Here is an 18,897-nt window from a genome sequence, read left to right as displayed (position 1 = left end):
CCCTCCTCCAGGGCATCTTCCCGACCCAGGGATCAAACCCATGTCTCTTACATCTCCTGCATTGGGAGGAGGGTTCTTTACCACTAGTGCCGCCTGGCTGGTCAGATCCACTCATCACTTTCCTCTTCATTCACAAGACTTGTGTCTAACAGTTCTCGTATGACAAAGGAGCAAACATATTCTATGTGAAAAGTGCAGAAGAATGATGCCAAACAGTAGCAGCACAATAACTAATAATACATTTGTAAGCACCAGTGATGTGTCAGACACCACTCTAAGCCCTTTTAAGTTGATTTTCACAACCACTCTTTGAGGTGGATGCTCTGATTCACAAGGTAAAGACAAGGAAACAGGGTCACAGAGAATAAATTTCTTTCCCAGCGTCCCAAATCTCTCCTTTAAAATCAGGACCATATTGCTCTGAAGCTTTCTACTCCACAAAGCTTGCTCCAAACTCTTTCTATTCCACTGTGTCCCTTTAAGATTGATTCAGATTTGGTTTTAATTTTTTGTTTTATTGAAGTATAGTTGCTCTACAATGTTGTGTTAAGGTGAACATTTCTACTGTATAGCGAAGTGAACCAGCCTTATATATACACATATCCCCTCTTTTTTGGATTTCCTTCCCATTCAGGTCACCACTGACCACTGAGTAGAGTTCCCTGCGCTATACAGCCGTTTCTCATTCGTTATAGGAATTCCCGGATGATGCTAGTGGTAAAGAACCCGCCTGCCAATGCAGGAGACGTAAGAGATGCCAGTTGGATACGGTCGGAAAGATTCCCTGGAGGAGGAAATGGCAACCCACTCCAGTATTCTTGCCTGGAGAATCCCATGGACAGAGGAGCCTGGCTGGATGCAGTCCATGGTGTCGCAAAAGCGTTGGACACGACTGAAGCAACTTAACACACAAGCATTAGCTGTCTGTTTTATGCATAGCAGTGTGTATGTCTGTCAATCCCAATCACAGGGTTCATTTTAACTGAGTACCACCAGGAGGGGGCGCTGTGCAGCCAGCCTGTCGTAAGCGCGCAGATGGCTGGTGGCCTCGGTGAGCAGCTGAGTGCTGACCTGCTCCCGCCCCTGTGCCCTAGGTTTCCACCTGGAGCAGCACCTGAGTGAAGTGGCGCTGCAGACGGCCCTCGCCAGCTCCTCCCGGCACTATGCCGGCCGCTCCTTCCAGATATTCCGGGCCCTCAAACAACCTCTGTCAGCACACGCCTTGTCGGACCTCCTCTCCAGGCTGGTGGAGGTGATTGGCGAGCACGGAGATGAGATTCAGGTACCGAAGGAAAGCGGGGCATTCACCCTTCTCTCAGTGCAGAGATGAGGAGTTAATGACTTTCTTTGAACTTTCTTCCTCCTGCCAATTATCCCAGCCAAAAATTCTAGAGGTTGACTTTTGTTATTACAAGTATCTCTCCAGAGGGGGTGCTGTTCTAGAAATTCAGTGGACAATTTTATTGAGCCAATAACTGAAATCCTTTGGCGACTCTTTGTTTTTATTGATTTTGTTTGGTGGGGCCTGGGGGAGGTGTTTTGTCTTGTTTTTGTCCTTTTACTAACAACCTGAGGTGCAGTTGTGCAGCCTCCTCACCCAGAGAAGGGAGGGAGGGTGCTATTTTGTCTGTGCAGAGCACCACTCCTGTCTGTATGGCTGGCTTTCCATAAACTGAGAAAAGCTAAAGAAACAGTGGGCAGAGTAGATGCCACAAGAGGACCCTGTGGACTGTGGAACCCAGAGACTGGAGAGCTGAACAGGTGGAAAGCCAGGGGCATTACAAGCTCTGTAGCTGAGGGAAGGCCTTCTTTTCCATCAGAAATGTTCTGCATCTCAGAGGGCTGTACACCTGGAGACTTTCGCTTCTTTTCCTCCTCTGGCCATTGGAAGCACACTTTAAAATGCCCTGAGTCACAGCCCTTCTCATCCTTCATCTCTTAATCTCTGGCTTCCAAATGTTTCCACTCTGTGTTTCAAATGCCCACCATCCCCTCAGCAAGGGGCCACGCTTGCCCACTGTAGCCTTACCCCTCCCTGTTGGGTTTTGAATGAGACTGATCTGTTGAAAACCTCACATCTAGGGAGAGAAATCATGATTACCTGCTAACTCCTAAGCCATCTGAGTTTCCCAAGTAGCCCTTAAAATTTCATTGTAAATTAAAGTAGCCATGACTGTCCAGCTTTCAAAGATGGTATCAGTATTTGAATAAAGTTTGTATCCATTAAATTTATCTTCAAGATGCTAGCAGTAATTGTAAGTGGCACAGAATGTTGTCTTTGTGTGTCTGGCAGGGTTATGTCATGGAAGCCCTTCTTACCTTGGAAGCTGCTGTGGACAACTTGTCTGACTGCTTGAAGAACACTGATCTCTTAACTGTACTATCTCGGTGAGCATCAGCTGAACAATATTTTAAAATCAGATACACTGTACTGAATATTTTGGAGAAGGCTGGACTTTGGGCAAAGTCTAAAGAACAAATCTAGTTGTTTGAAGTCTGTTTGTGACCCGAGAAAGTATGTATGACATTTCCTTCAGTTAAAAAAAAAAAAAAAGGAAATTACAACAGACACATATATACACAGGAAGTTAGACAATGTGTTACTTCTAAGTAATACAAATATTTGTTTTTTTAAATTTCCTATTTCTATGAGTATTTTTTCATATTTTATATATTTATCCTATTTATCACATTTTATAGAAACAAACTAAGCATTCTTTTTTAAATGCATATGTACAAGACTTATCTGATCCATCACCATAAAAACATTTGAAATAAATGTTGATTTTACTTGAAGAAATTTCTACCTTAGGATCTTTCTTTTTTAGTTTTTAATTCCCTTTGTTCCTGTCAATGTTTAATAACCCATTTTAAATCATTCACAGTTTCATATTCTGTTTGGAAAATTAAGCTCATCTTGCTTGAAATTGAATCAGTAATGTTATAGCAGGTTGGGCCTTGTTTCATTTTTAAGGTGAACATTTTTATAATAGGTAATTTTAGTGTAATTACTAACATCATATATATTTATCTGTATAAACCCACAGGTTAATCTATATCAGTAAAAATTCAGCAACAATGTTGATAGGAATACACTTAGAAATCATTTTTCATAAATTTTATAAGTACAAAAATTGACCTTTAACACAAGCATTTACATTTTTCTTTCTAGATATTTCTGTACCTGTTCCTTTTATCAGTCAGTTAATAGAGTATTAACATTTATACCTATTAGATACATTTTATTTCATAATTATTCTCACCTAAATTCAAACAAAAATTAAATGAATGATCAGTAAACTTTAGAGCCAACTGCTTATTTCTTTAACTTTTCAATAAGTTAAAGTCAGTATTTGGTTTTGTTGTTTTGTTAGTGAGGATTGTTGTGGTTAAGTTTGGTTTTTTACAGCATTATGTTTAAGAATAAGGAAACATATTCCTTTTCATTTAAGAATGTGGAAAAAAATGATTAGAAAGTAATATTTCCAAGGAATGATTTCCCCACTTTGTTGATGGATCTTAAAAGGACTAGCCTTTCACTGAAATGCACTGGATTCCTACTGACCTCTTTAATTCTTATACCCAGCTCTTCATCACCAGACTTAAGCTCTAACACTAAGCTGACGGCGAGCAGAAAGAGCACAGGCCAACTCAACGTGAACCCTGGGGCAGCCAGCGGCAACACGGCGACTGCAGAACGCAGCCGGCATCAAAGGAGCTTCTCAGTGCCCAAGAAGTTCGGTGTTGTCGACCGGTCCTCAGACCCACCTCGGAGTGCCACCCTGGACAGAATTCAGGCCTGTACCCAACAAGGCCTCTCCTCGAAAACCAGAAGCTCGTCCTCCTTGAAGGACAGCCTCACCGACCCATCTCACATAAACCATCCAACCAACCTGTTGGCCACCATCTTTTGGGTCACAGTGGCTTTGATGGAATCTGATTTTGAGTTTGAATACCTAATGGCCCTGAGGCTGTTGAACAGACTACTGGCTCACATGCCACTTGATAAAGCTGAGAACCGAGAAAAACTAGAGAAACTGCAGGCGCAGCTCAAGTGGGCAGACTTTTCGGGGTTGCAGCAGCTGCTGCTGAAGGGGTTCACCTCCCTCACCACCACCGACCTTACCTTGCAGCTGTTCAGCTTGCTGACTCCAGTGTCCAGAGTATCCATGGTGGACTCATCTCAAGCCATTGGTAAAGCTCACACTCTTGAGTTCTGGTCATGGTGGAACGAGTGTTTCGTGTAATAAGATAATGTGGGCTTAGCGCTTTTAATGATTGTGTTTAAAAATGGTTCTTTGGGAATAGTTTATTTTTTCTTTTAAAATTTGTATAGAAGTGTTTCTTTAATCTTTTTAAATTTATTTTTTAATGTGCTGGGTCTTTGCCGCAAGCAGGCTTTCTCCAGGTGTGGCAAGCGGGGGCTCCTCTTCACTGTGGTGGCTCCTCTTGTTGTGGAGCTCGGGCTCAAGGCTGCGTGAGCTTCAGCAGTTGCGGCACGTCAGCTCAGTAGTTGCTGCTCCCAGGCTCTAGAGCGCAGGCTCAATATTGTGGTGCGTGGGCTTAGCTGCTCTGCAGCACGTGGCATCTTCTTGGACCAGGGATCGAACTTGGGTCTCCTACTTTGGCAGGAGGATTCTCCACCACGGAGCCACTAGGGAAGCCCTGTATAAGTCTGAACTATGTTTATTGTAGATGTTTTTAAGGCAGTCGCATAAAAGGGGCAAGAATAATACATGAGATTTTTCTTTCTGCTTTCCAGATCACGTTGCAGACAGTGCTAGTTTATTCCATTGCTTTTATAGACATTTTCTCTTTTTTATTAACTCTTAAATCCTTTATTTTTCTGAGCCTTTATTTTCCTCTTGAAAGTTCCCCTGGTTCCCTGTTGTTTTGAATTAAATCAGCAAACCAGATTTTTAATACCATGGCATGTGGCCCACAATTCTTTCCAGGAAGCCAAAGCTTAATACAGTAGAACTAAGCTGCTCCTCATCATCTCAAAGAATCTTTCTGATAACTTAGATTGATTGGCCTGTGTCTTTTCAAACAAGTTTTCCTTGAAATACATTTTTTTGATAAAAACTTCAAACTAGTGCTTCTGTTCATTTTAATCTGCTTTTTAAAATCTATGCCAACAATCATTCTTACTTGCAACAGTCGATAGCATGACAGCACTGTATCTGAAAATTGCAAATCTACTTCAGTGCCTGCTTTGAACAGATGCCATTGTGGTTGTATATTTATCATGGATTTTATGTTAGATCAAAGTTACTTCAAAAGGCTGCTTTTGCATCTCCTTGGAATAAAATCTGTAATAGGCCTTCATGCTGTTAATGGCTCAAATGCACCATATTCACGTATCTCTGTTTGTATCTTCTCTAATCCAGGGTTTCCACTGAATGTCTTGTGTCTTCTGCCCCAGCTGATACAGCATTTTGAAAACCCCAACCAGTTCTGTAAGGATGTAGCTGAGAGAATCGCTCAGGTAGGCCTTAAGGCTTCACCCTCAGGCAGATCCAAGACCCGATGTTGAACAGCGGTTACCAGGCTCGGGGTGATAACGTTTCATAAACCTGAAGATACTAACTGATATCACTAGTAATTCACGTTTCTGGGTGGCTGATTCACATGGTCATTTCATTATTGAGAAAATAAGTGGGAAAAAATTGGTGAAAATTAAATGACTAAGTATTCTGCGGCTGCCCCCAAAAATGTATCGATCAGTTTTCCAGGCTGCTGGGGCTTAGAGCAAAATTGCTAACATTTCTTCCTTATTCATCAGGCTATTGTATCACTAGTTGACTTTCTTCTCGTAAAAGGTTTGTTTGGAAGAGAAGAACCCCAAACTTTCCAATCTTGCACACGTCATGACTCTTTATAAAACACACAGCTACACAAGGGACTGTGCCACGTGGGTCAATGTGGTCTGCCGGTACCTTCATGAAGCCTATGCTGACGTCACCTTGAATATGGTTACCTACCTGGCAGAGGTAAGTTCCTGAATTGAGGATAAAATCTATTATAGTTTCTGTGGGCAAAATAGTGGGCTTCCCTCATAGCTCAGTCGGTAGAGAATCTGCCTGCAATGCAGGAGACCTGGGTTCGATTCCTAGGTCGGGATGATCCTCTGGAGAAGGAAATGGCAATACACTCCAATATTCTTGCCTGAAAAATCCCGTGGACAGAGGATCCTGGCAGGCTGACAAGAATTGGACACAACTTAGCGACTAAACCACCACCACCTAGATGCCCATCAGCAGATGAATGGATAAGAAAGCTGTGGTACATATACACAATGGAGTATTACTCAGCCATTAAAAAGAATTCATTTGAATCAGTTCTAATGAGGTGGATGAAACTGGAGCCTATTATACAGAGTGAAGTAAGCCAGAAGGAAAAACACCAATACAGTATACTAACGCATATATATGGAATTTAGAAAGATAACAATAACCCTGTGTACAAGACAGCAAAAGAGACACTGATGTATGGAACAGTCTTATGGACTCTGTGGGAGAGGGAGAGGGTGGGAAGATTTGGGAGAATGGCATTGAAACATGTAAAATATCATGTATGAAACGAGATGCCAGTCCAGGTTCAATGCACGATACTGGATGCTTGGGGCTAGTGCACTGGGACGACCCAGAGGGATGGTATGGGGAGGGAGGAGGGTTCAGAATGGGGAACACATGTATACCTGTGATGGATTCATTTTGATATTTGGCAAAACTAATACAATTATGTAAAGTTTAAAAAAAAAAAAAAAAAAAAAAAAAAAAAACCACCACGGGTGAAATATGTGTGTGAAACTGGTAATAAGAGCCTTAACTTCGTTTATTGATCATGTATTCACTTACTATGTATTATCGTAAATGCTGTATAGAATCAGTTAGAACAACTGATTCTAACAATAACTCAGTGACTATAACAGAGAATCTGAGAATCAGCGGGGTTTAGTAACCTACCACGAGTGTAAGGTGTCAGAGCAGCCTTTGAAATGATGTATAGCTGCCTCCAAAGTGTAAACTCCTTTTCACTACCCTGGTACCTGTCAGCACATGCCAGAGACAGGAAGATTTTATTCAAATTATTCTGGGTGTTCAAATCTTATTTAAGGACTTAACTATGTTTAATGGCTGTGAGCTCTGAACTCATTAACAGAGCATATATTTTTGAAGATACTCATTTTTCCACCCAATATGTGTGTAATTATTTCCTCATTTGTTAACTGTTCAGTTCTTCCACTTTTGATGTGGAATTTCAGCATTTCTTTAAATCATTTCTATTGTCTTTTAGTTTTGAACAGTAACTTTTTTCATTATGTCTGTCACATCAATTTGCTCATTATTTTTCTTTCCTTTTTGAAAATATCATTGACTTCTTCCTTGATTATAAAAGCAGTGTGTGTTCATAGCAGAAAATTCAGAAGGTACAGAACAGTTAAAAAAAAAATCATCCAAAATAATTAAAAATATCCAGAGAGAAAGACTAGTAAGGTTTTGTTGGGTGTCCTTCCTGTGTTATTTCTGTATAACACACACCCATTTACATCAGTGTTAGCATCATTTACTATACAGAAACTATATATCCCTTCTTTATCATTTCACTTAATATAGCTAGTATCTTTTACTGTCTTTAAAAATGTTCTATTGAATACATGGTATTTCATCATACAGATTACCATAATTTATGTATCCATTTCCCTAGTGTTTGATATTTAAATTGCTCACAGAGCTTTCTTGTTTTGTGTGGGATTTTTCTTTTTTTTTTTTTTTTACCATTATAAATAATGCCTTGGTGAAATCTCATACTTAAATCTTGGTATCTGTCTCTAGGTTTGGAAAAGTTCCTAAAAATGTAATTACTATTTCAAAAGATATGAACCCTTTTAGTTATCTTGATCTCAATTGCCAGATTATCCAAGTTACCATTTCCACCGATGATTTCTATCCCTCCTATAGCCTCCCCAGTACCATCATCAATTTGATAACTTGTAAATGTATCTCTTTTGTTTTCATTTGTAATTTTCAGTCACTGGTGGTGTTTGATGCTTTCCTTTTGAGGTTTATTTTGTTGTATTCCATTGTGTGAATTTTTTTAGGTCTTTAAAAAAATTTTATAAGCATTTTTCTTTTTAAAAAGAGCTTTTATTTACTTATTTATTAGGCTGTGCTGCATGGCATTGTGGGATCTTAGTTTCTCAAGCAGGAATCACACCCTGTGCCCCCTGCTGTGGAAGCACAGAGTCTTCACCACGGGACCACCAGGGAAGTCCCTGAATCTTACATTTATATATCAGACCTACAGCATTGCCTTTGATAACATCTCCCCCTCTTCAGCAGTTAGGATTTTCTTCTCCTTTCTAAGGAAATGCGCAGTCGTAAAGGTACTAGGAGACCGTGGTGCTTCTGTGTGGAACCTGGTGTCAGATGACTCACCCTGCCGTTGCCCCCACAGCTGCTGGAGAAGGGCCTCCCCAGCATGCAGCAGCCCCTCCTGCAGGTGATCCACAGTCTGCTCAGCTACATGGACCTTTCTGTCGTTCCTGTAAAGCAGTTCAACGTGGAAGTTCTGAAGACCATTGAAAAATACGTGCAAGTGAGTATTGAACCAGCATGTTTCCAGATAGTTGTTCCAGAAAGACATCCTCTGTATGCAGCTTGTACTCGGCCATAGTTTTATGGGTGCCAGGCTGCGCGTTCATTTATCAATGTCCGTAACACACTGAGAGCGGCCAAGACAGTGGCTGACCAGCACCCTGAGCGGTGTCCTGAGGAGAAAGACAGGACCAGGCCCCAGTGCGTTCCTGAGCCTTCAGAGGACACGTCTCTGCCTCCTGAGCTTAAAGGCCAGATACTGAAAGCATGTCCTGGCTTGGGGGGCAGGGGCAGGGTCTTGTTTGAGGGGTTCTATTTCAAAGGAGAAGGAAGAAGCAACTTGTGTGTGCCTGGTTCCAGACCAGCTGTTTTAGATGAGAAGGGTTAATTCAGAGGAGAAAATTGTCACTTAGGGTCGAAGGAACTAAGGCTAAGAAACGGCATACTTATACTTGAAAATACTCCAACAAACAAAACATACTGTGTACTTGGTGAGTTTCAGAGTTCAAGGGCAAATGCTCGGCTTTCTCTGGTTAAATTCATTGACTAAGCTTGACAACTTTAAACATTTTTTTCCCCATCTTCACTTCACCAGTCACATTACTTGAAGAATTTGCAAATACTAAAAATGATTTTCAAGCTTTTTTTTTCCTCCAAGTGGCATTGCTCCAGTAACAGTTGTACCATGTGGTAGATGTTCATTATCGCTTTCTCGACACTCACGAGAGACAGAGGGGCAGTTCACATCTTTGCCCCTTGTTCAAAAAAAAAAAATTTGTTTTATTAGACTACCTGTTCTTAGGCCTGTGGATCATCCCTGGTACTTGAGATCTTTACTGAATGGTGGCTAATTTCATATCAAACCATGACCTCCCTTGTGCAGAAGTTAACAATGAAGGGAATGCGTTTTACTTCATGTGCTTTTATTCCAAGTCCTAGACAAATAATAACGTTTATCAGGCTGGTTATCCATGTTCAGTATTTTTATGGGAAAAGGGTCTCAGTCTGCCTGGGAGTTGTCAGAGACACAAAGATGGTGAAACACAGTGAGACTTTCAGGAAGAGTAGGAGTTTGATAAGGAAGGAGAGGAAGGGCATTCCAGGATGAGAGAACAGCATGAGGAAACGCACAGAGGCTAGAGACATCGGCTGGGATGGCGAATTCCAGGGGAGATTACCCAAGTAGGCCTTGCTCGAAGAGTGTGGACTTCTCCTTGTCCACCAGGGGGAGCTCTTGAAGATGTTTAAGCGGGAAGTGGCTTGAGCTGAAGATTCTGGAACGATCACTGTAGCTGGAATGGGTTTGATGGACCCAAGGAGAGGCTGCAAGTGGGGAAGCCAGTTAAGAGACCACTGAAATAGTCCAGGGAGGATTCAGCTGAGGCAGTGCCAACAGGAATGGAGGTGGGCAGGGGTCAGATTCTCAGGAGGGAGGGAAGAGGGGAGTTAAGAATGGTTCCCAGACTCCAGGGTTAGGTCATGAGGAAGACGCGGACAAGAAGAGAAGAGGGCTGAGGGCAGAGGTCAGACGCCCAGGAAGCAAATGGAGCAGAAAGAGCCAGAGAAGTGGGAAGTGTAGATGGAAACTGGAGGCAGGGAGAATCGTGAGGAGTGAGGGAACAGTAGCGTAACTGCAATGGAGGCTGGAGCTTTTTTTGTTTTGTTTTGCTTTTCAAATTAAGGAAGTACCTCATTAGCAAAAGTGGTACCTTGTTATTTTAAACTTGTTTATTTGAATGTGGACAAAACTGTTCTTTTTTATTTGCTTATTTCCTAAATGTAGCTCCTCCTACAGATAAATTATCTTTTTTATGTCATTTGCCTTTTACTTATCAAAGGATTTCCTGCACTGTTTTAAATCAGTGAGTTCTGACAGGTCATGAGAAGCTTCAGTAGCTAGGAGCATGTTAGTTTTTTTTTAATGAAATAAGTTTTTAAGTATTGACTGTTTCATTTCCTTCAGAGCATTCACTGGAGAGAAGCTCTGAATATTTTGAAGCTGGTGGTTTCTCGATCGGCCAGCCTCGTTTTGCCTTCCTACCAACACAGCGACCTCTCAAAGATAGAAATACATCGAGTGTGGACGAGCTCATCCAAGGAATTACCTGGAAAAACCCTAGACTTCCACTTTGATATCTCAGAGGTATGTTAACTGTTCCCGTGAACTTTAGCGTGAATGCATAGGAGCAAAGTTCTAAACTAGCTGCCTGGAGAAGGAAGGCTTCCTTTACATTTATGTCACATGAAAGCTTCTAAGGCCTAATGAGGTTCTATTTTTTTTCTTTTTTAAGAACACATTCACAGGGGCTCTCATTTGGCAGCTTTTAAAAATAGAAGCTAGTCTCAGTTATGTAAAAACGATTCCACAGAAAAGACAATTTTTAAAATGGAATGATCTTAAGCATTTTAAACCATGAGCTTCACTCATTCTTTATCTGACTGCTGCCACGTCCTGTCTGGTATCTGCAGCCTTCTTTCCTGAACTGTAGCCAAACCAGTGAATGACCGAGATTTATGGAATCTGCCCTTATGGTCATTTCCCCAAGCCACACTGCTTTTTTTTCTTTAACAATTTTTTAAAGTTGATATGTTGTGTTTTCATTTTTATTAAGTTCAGTTTTTTTGGTGGGGTCACATGGCATGCAGGATTTTAGCTGCCCGACCAGGGATCAAACCCACGGGCCCTACAGTGGGCACATGGAGTTCTAAAAACTGAACCATCAGGGAAGTCTCCCACACTGCTTTTTACAGTACCACCATTTAAATTCTTGCCTTGAGAAAGAAAGGAAATGTGGAGAGAAGAGACCTATGAACCAAACTAAGGAGTCAGGAAGAAAAGAGGACACAAAATAGTCCGATTTACCTGCTGGTCCATGAACAAACTTTTGGAAACCTGCACTTAAGTATGTTAGTCTAAGATATAAAAATACATTTGCTTTCCTGTCTCTCTTACCCCATGGCCGATAAGCCCCCTAAAGCAGAAACCATGGTCTGTCCACTTTGTAATTACGGTCTGTACAGTGTCTAATGCATGAACGTACTTCATGCATATTCTTCAGCTTGGCTGAATCAGTTCACTGAAGGAATAAACTAGGTCTGCTGACATGCAACTTATCGGCTCAGTTGTAGCCAGATTGGGTTTTTTCAAACAATCGTCCCATTGACCATTCAACACTCAGGGTGAGACGCTGTTTATTGCTACTGTTGTGATGTTTATATATGACATTAAGGTATCAAATCAATATTTTTCCATTTTAAACAGTTTATATTGCTAGGGTAGGAGAGGGGTGCTTACTCTTTTACTAAAGTTTATTCTGTTCCAAATTGGAGAAGGAAATGGCAACCCACTCCAATGTTCTTGCCTGGAGAATCCCAGGGATGGAGGAGCCTGGTGGGCTGCCGTCTATGGGGTCACACCGAGTCAGACACGACTGAGCGACTTAGCAGCACCGGTTAGCATTCTATTCAAAAGAGGTACAGAAGACCTGTAGCCAGTCAGCTGCACGCCCCAGATACCCAGTTGCTCCAGAAAGATGGGCGTGGAGAGACAGGTGGAACACGCCCAGCCAGTGTCTCTCATCTCTGAATGTGGGCCTGTGAACAGGCTTCTGCAGAGACCCCCTTGGGGCTGAAGTTTGGGAGGTGCTGCCTACCCAGCTACCACATTACAGACCTCTCAGGAAGTGAAATTTCTTAAATGTTGCCCAAGAACCTGGCCCTGACTGTTTCATTTAAATAACTGAAAACATAGATTTAAATACATTTTTAAATACTTGAGAGTATAAGGTTGGTGATTACAGGTTGGAATGAAGGGAATGAATTTTGGTCTTAAAAGTCTTTCAAACTTAAACATCTGAAAATAATTTGCTTTCCTGCATGTTTCCCTTCTCATCTTTACAGTCATTTCTGAAGTGCATTTAAGAACAAGCAATTGGATTTGTTTTCAGTTGCTCAAGAGGGTGGGAAGGTGTTGAAGATGCAAAATGGTTTTTGTGTTAGTCACTCAGTTGTGTCTGACTCTTTGCAACCTCAGGGACTGTAGCTTGCCAGGCTCCTCTTTCCATGGAATTCTCCAGGCAAGAACACTGGAGTGGGTAGTCACTCCCTTCTCCAGGGTATCTTCCCAACCCAGGGGTTGAACCTCAGTCTCCCACATTGCAGGCGGATTCTTTACCATCTGAGCCACTAGGGAAGCAAAATGGTTTAGGATGTGTTCTTGAACATCAGGGAAATGAGCCTCCGTGTAACACTGAACTTCTCTACATTTTCATCAAATAAGCAGTTTTTGGTTGCTGCTGGGAGACCGAGCCACGTACTAAGGACTGTGGATGAGACAGAAGAATGTATGCTTCTCTGCTCTTTTCCCTGCAGACGCCCATCATTGGGAGACGGTATGATGAACTGCAGAACTCCTCTGGGCGTGATGGGAAGCCCAGGGCCATGGCCGTCACCCGGAGTGCATCCTCCACCTCCTCAGGCTCCAACTCCAACGTCCTTGTCCCTGTCAGCTGGAAAAGGCCCCAGTACTCCCAGGTAAAGAGTCCTCGACTCGCAGGATTGGACAGGAGCTTAGGGGGCCCATTGAATCCAGCTGTGATACGCGATTTGGGCAGCCACCCTCCTGATGTCACCCACCTGGGCATCAGCACTTCAGTGATGAGGAGCTCATGGCATCCGTATTCCGAGGGGACCCCTTTACTCTTTGAAGAGTTCATTATGTTGAGTTGAAGTCTGATACTCTGTTGCTTCTACTTATTGATCCTAGTTCTCTTAAGGCTTAGAAAATGCAATCAGATCTCTCACATGGCAGCCCTTCAGACACTTAACCTACCCCCTCTACCACTCACCCAGATGAGTCCTATTTCCTCCAAATAATAAATCCTAGTTCTCCCAACCAATCCTCTGTGGCAGGGCTGCACGCTGTCCTGTGGACTGGCCCTGGATCCAGTCAAGGGGTTCATGCATGGCTGACATGAGCAGAGCAGGCGCCCAGATTCCTCCGTGCTTGCCTTGTCTCTATTCACTCTATGGGTTATTGATGTCACCGGACTTGCTGTCGAGTGAAACCTGTGCATTATTTAGGGCTCTTTGGGTGACATGTGCCAGAAGCCCAGTGAAAAACTGCCTGAAGTGAAAAAGGCATGTGTTCACTCCTGTATTGCGGCTTCAAGTGGAGCTGGATTCTAGCACACACAATCCTTAGACCCTCTCCCTCCTCCTCATGGCCCCACCTTCCCGTCCCAAAGTCCTGCTTTCCTCTCTGCTGACTTCATCCTCAGGCAGGTTCTTCCCTGTGAGGCGCCAGCGACCTCTGGCAGCTCCAGATTTACATGGTCTTTGTCTCTGACCATTTCGGGGTAGAGGCCTTCCCTCCCTGACATCCACAGCAATTCTAGAGAAAATTAAAGTGTTAGTCGCTCAGCCGTGTCTGACTCTTGGCTGACCCCATGGACTGTAGCCCACCAGGCTTCTCTGTCTATGGGATTTTCTAGGCAAGAATACTGGAGTGGGTTGCCATTCCCTTCTCCAGGGGATCTTCCCAACCCAGGGATCGAACCTGGGTCTCCTGTATTGCAGGCAGATCGTGTACTATCTGAGCCCCCAGGGAAGCCCCATTATAGAGAAAGGATTCTTGCAATCCCTACGAGGGAGGAAAAGTGTCTCCTGGTGGGAGAAGAGCCGTCCCAATATGAAAAGGAGCTGCGTTACCAGGAGAAGGAGAAGTGGACGCTGTGCAGAGGGAAACCCCTTAGTGTGCACGCCCAGCAGGACTCATCCTCTCTCTCAGAGGCTGGGAAGATGGAGTCCCCAGCGCAGCCCCTGCTGGAGCCGAGCTGGTGCTCAGCGGGTGTTCACTGTGGGCTGGACAGAGAACCCGCTCTACTCTCTTGGGGGTTTGGAAAAAAGACACATGCACAGCCCCGTTCCATGTTCCTCTGTGTTGATTCCTTCCCAGAACTGCAGAATGCCCACTAAAACCTAGAGAAAGAGGTTAAGGAATCTTCTGCCATTCTTCAACACCAAGGGCCTCCTGTCTTTGACCTTGAAGTGACACCATACTGAGTGTCTCAAGAAGGATGCAGGGAACTGAGTTACATCAAGAAGGAAAATCTGTGAATGATCCTGGCCTCCTTGCAGGCTCTCTATTAACTTAAATCAGGTTAAAAAGGAAAAAAAGTCATTTTCAAGCGATTAGGGTGATTGCTTTAAGAGTAGTTCTGAAGCATGTTGACATTTTTTAGGCTCTGGTTACTCATCTTTTTCATTCTCAACTCACCCATCATTCTGAGACCTACTTTATCTATGTCATTGGAAAATGTGATGGTTTGTGAAGAATCCCAATGCTTAAGGAACTGAAAAGTAAGGTTTATGAAGAAAAGCAAAAGGAATTGAATCTGTTTAACTATAGGAAGAATAAGTTGAGAAAGATTTAACATGGCTTGCAAATAATCAAATTTAAATCTGCGGAAAGTAAAGCTATCCTCCCATTTGGGGTAAAGAGATTTGTATTGTAACGTAAGAGATTTAATTTAGGTGTAATGAAGGGCTTGCTAATGACTGAAAGTTGTAGCACACAAGAAAGATAACCAAGGGGAGTAATGAGTATCTGCTAAGAACCAAGGGATTGACTTTCATATCTTCTCCCTTAGGAATGTTCAGATCAGCACTGTCCAGTAGACATACAATGTGAGCCTCATTTAAGTATTCTTAACAGTCATCTTTTGAAAAATGTAAAAAAAAAAAAAAAAAAAGGCAGGTCAAGTTAATTTTAGTAACATTTTAGCTAATATGTCTAAAATATTTTTCAGCATATAATCAATATTTAGTCATTGATGAGCTATTTCACACTCTTCTTTCATACCAGCTCTTCCTGTGTTTTACATCTCTCTGTTCTCACTGGGTACATCTCAGTAATTAGCCCCGTGTGGCTGATGGCCACAGGATGAGACCAGATTTGATCACAGGTCCCCAGATTAAAACCTGTGTGCTTCTTTTCCAGAAGAGGACCAAAGAGAAGTTGGTGCACGTCCTTTCTCTGTGTGGCCAGGAAGTAGGATTAAGCAAGAATCCATCCGTGAGTTCTGTCGTGTGTTGTATTTATTTCGCTTTTGGTATTGCTTTTGCTTTTGGTCTTGTAGTTTAGATGATTCAACTATGAATTACAAGTGTGATATCCATCATCTTGATCAATCTCTTAGACTTGTCTCCACACTATGATTTTTAATCTTACTTAGTTCAGAAACACTGAAAGATGTTATTGGCTGTCTGCTCCAGCTGGCAAATAGAAACTCAAGTTGGTAAATAAAAACTCAAGTTATTTTTATTTTTTAGTATCTTGATTTTTAAAGAATATACCCAGATTTTCTTAAAATAGGTGTATGTGACTCTCCTGCACTGCTGTACACGATATACATTCCTTTGGCATATAATTTGACTCTGTACACACATTTCTTAACGTGATGTCACTGTTTTACTCATGTAAAGGTGAAAACAGTGATATGTTTTTTCCTTGCATAAACTTCTACTGATTTTACAGTTGGAAAAATATATATACCATTGGGCTTTGAAATAAAATGAATAATAAGTACCAGAAGTTAACTTCTGAAGCTTTTTTAAAAATTTAGAAAATTAAAATTGTGTGTGCGAACACTGCGGCAAAAGGTTTGGTTTTGCCAGGTATTTTTATTTCATCTGTATTATAGCATCTTTATTAGTAACCAGAAAAGATTGCAAACCAAGTTATTTTCAAGTAAAGTAAGAACCAGCAAACGGTCTCTCTGTGGAATTGCTTTTAAAATTCCAAAATGTATATGCTAATGTAGTTCATGACTGTGTGAAATTTGAGAGACTCATAGGTTCCTAGAGTAAAGGCTGATACTTATTATCACCCTGGAATGTGCTCCAGCAAGAAGCACTGCCTCCTTTGAAGTTACCTTCCAAGTTGCTGACTGGTGGGTTTGCTGCTGCTCCTGTGACATCACGGAGGGCAGAGGGACCAGGGATGACAACTGGGAGAGCGGACGGAGCCTCCCAGCCCACCAGGAAGGGGAATGGCAGCCTTTATCTCCACAGCAGCACAGCCAGCGAGGGCCACTTCTCTCTGTCCCTGTGGTTACACTTTCCCCTTCAGATCCCAACTGCCTGCTTCTGTGCTGTGGCCTTTCAAGCTAGAACTGTTTCCTGTGTTACAAATACGAAAAGCCACACTAACTAGGAAAGGGAGCATTCAGCTGAGGAAATCAGAGTGCTAGTCTCTCCGTGGATGGACCTAGAGACTGTCATAGAGTGAAGTCAGTCAGAAAGAGAAGAACACCATGTGATACCACTTGTATGTGGAACCTAGAAAAAGGGCACAAGTGAGCTTATTTGCAAAGCAGACACAGAGACACAGATGTAGAAACAAATATGGATACCAGGCAGGGGAAGGATGGGTGGGATGAACGGGGAGATTGGGACTGACAATATATACAATATCGATTAAAAGACGCTTACTCCTTGGAAGGAAAGTTATGACCAACCTAGATAGCATATTCAAAAGCAGAGACATTACTTTGCCAACAAAGGTCCATCTAGTCAAGGCTATGGTTTTTCCAGTAGTCATGTATGGATGTGAGAGTTGGACTATAAAGAAAGCGGAGTGCCGAAGAATTGATGCTTTTGAACTGTGGTGTTGGAGAAGACTCTTGAGAGTCCCTTGGACTGCAAGGAGATCCAACCAGTCCATTCTGAAGGAGATCAGCCCTGGGATTTCTTTGGAAGGAGTGATGCTAAAGCTGAAACTCCAGTACTTTGGCCACCTCATGCAAAGAGTTGACTCATTGGAAAAGACTCTGATGCTGGGAGGGATTGGGGGCAGGAGGAGAAGGGGACGCCAGAGGATGAGATGGCTGGATGGCATCACTGACTCGATGGACATGAGTTTGAGTGAACTCTGGGAGATGGTGATGGACAGGGAGGCCTGGCGTGCTGCGATTCATGGGGTCGCAAAGAGTCGGACACGACTGAGCGACTGAACTGAACGGACACTATTGATACTATGTATAAAATACTAATAGATGACTAATGAGAACCTCCTGTATAGCACAGGGAACTCCACTCAGCGCTCTGTAGTCACCTAGTGGGAAGGAAATCTAAAGGAGAGAGGATATATATACACATATAACTGATTCACTTTGCTATACAGTAGAAACTGACACATTAAAAAAAAAAAAAAAAAGAATTCTAGTCTCTCATCTCTCCCTGACTAGGTGGCTGGTCATCAGTGCTGTTTTATCTCAGGTACTCATTTGCAACCCCTGTACGGACTGTGTGTTGTGCCGTTGTATAAAACCTAGTGCAAATCTTATGACTGTTCTTAAAACACAGGAGGAAAAAAAAGTATATTTAAAATCCATTTACTTTTTCCTGTTGAAAGACAGTTGTTATATTTAAATTCTTATGAATGAAATTTTACTTTCAAGGAAGACCAAGAGGTTATAATGGTTAAATTAAAAGAACATTGTTCATTTTGTTTAATATCAGTCTATATGTTCAGGAGAGGCTGCAGAGCAAAACATTTAGATTTATGTCAAGTCTGTTATTCCTAAGAAGTTATATTAAAATGGCCCAAGAAAAATGAACCTATACATATAATTTTAAAATGCTGACATACTAAAATTTTAGTAGAAAAAAAAAAGTTTTGTTTAAATCAACAGGACAGGAATTTGAGTGTGAATTCTGAACACGGCTGCTCAGCTTCTCTTCTGTAATTCAAATGAACAAGTTCTGTACTTCTTGACTTAGGTTTCTTTTTCTTTACCAGTTCCTGATTTATCTCTCGAAGGGTTAAATCCTTTGCTCTCACAGTTCGTTCTATAGTAACACATTTTGTTGGCATCAGTAGTCCTTAAACTCTTAGGTGATAATATGTATGTGATGTGTATGTGTATGTGAATCTATACAGTTTCTAACCTCAGTCAGTGTAGAAACAATGGAAAATTTCTTGGCTGCTGTAGACTGTCTGTGAACACAGACACGCTCAGTTCAAACACACACACACACACACACACACGTAGGATCCAGTCTTCATTAAGAAGCAACGATTTGACTCTAACATTTTCCTAGTACGTGAACTTGCGTCTTTGCAACGAGTTTAATCTGAAGGCACCTGTCCAACATAAATAATAAGAGAACATTCTAAAAATACCCACTTAAGGAATTAGGTGTGTACTGGAAATACAGTGCTACGAGGAGCCAGTTACGGGTTCTGTAGCTCAAACCACCGAAGGGAGAGCGGTTTCTCAGGAGAGCCCTCTCG

The 18,897-nt window shown here is 42.1% G+C and overlaps 1 protein-coding gene across 8 annotated transcripts in view; it reads left to right on the top strand.

Annotated features, from left to right (window-relative positions):
* Nucleotides 1–18,897, top strand: part of FRY (FRY microtubule binding protein) — a 329,597-nt gene that overhangs the window by 280,264 nt on the left and 30,436 nt on the right. For all 8 annotated transcript variants that reach the window (XM_027557464.1, XM_027557466.1, XM_027557463.1 and 5 more), the window contains 9 exons: nucleotides 1,095–1,282; nucleotides 2,294–2,388; nucleotides 3,587–4,194; nucleotides 5,391–5,488; nucleotides 5,823–5,993; nucleotides 8,461–8,601; nucleotides 10,564–10,743; nucleotides 12,972–13,133; nucleotides 15,601–15,675. In XM_027557464.1, the coding sequence (XP_027413265.1) occupies nucleotides 1,095–1,282; nucleotides 2,294–2,388; nucleotides 3,587–4,194; nucleotides 5,391–5,488; nucleotides 5,823–5,993; nucleotides 8,461–8,601; nucleotides 10,564–10,743; nucleotides 12,972–13,133; nucleotides 15,601–15,675 (1,718 nt within the window). The remainder of the gene's footprint in view (nucleotides 1–1,094; nucleotides 1,283–2,293; nucleotides 2,389–3,586; nucleotides 4,195–5,390; nucleotides 5,489–5,822; nucleotides 5,994–8,460; nucleotides 8,602–10,563; nucleotides 10,744–12,971; nucleotides 13,134–15,600; nucleotides 15,676–18,897) is intronic.

This window comes from Bos indicus x Bos taurus, chromosome 12 (assembly GCF_003369695.1).
Source record: "Bos indicus x Bos taurus breed Angus x Brahman F1 hybrid chromosome 12, Bos_hybrid_MaternalHap_v2.0, whole genome shotgun sequence".
In the NCBI taxonomy this organism is placed as follows: Eukaryota; Metazoa; Chordata; class Mammalia; order Artiodactyla; family Bovidae; genus Bos; species Bos indicus x Bos taurus.
This window is presented reverse-complemented; position numbering and strand designations above follow the sequence as displayed.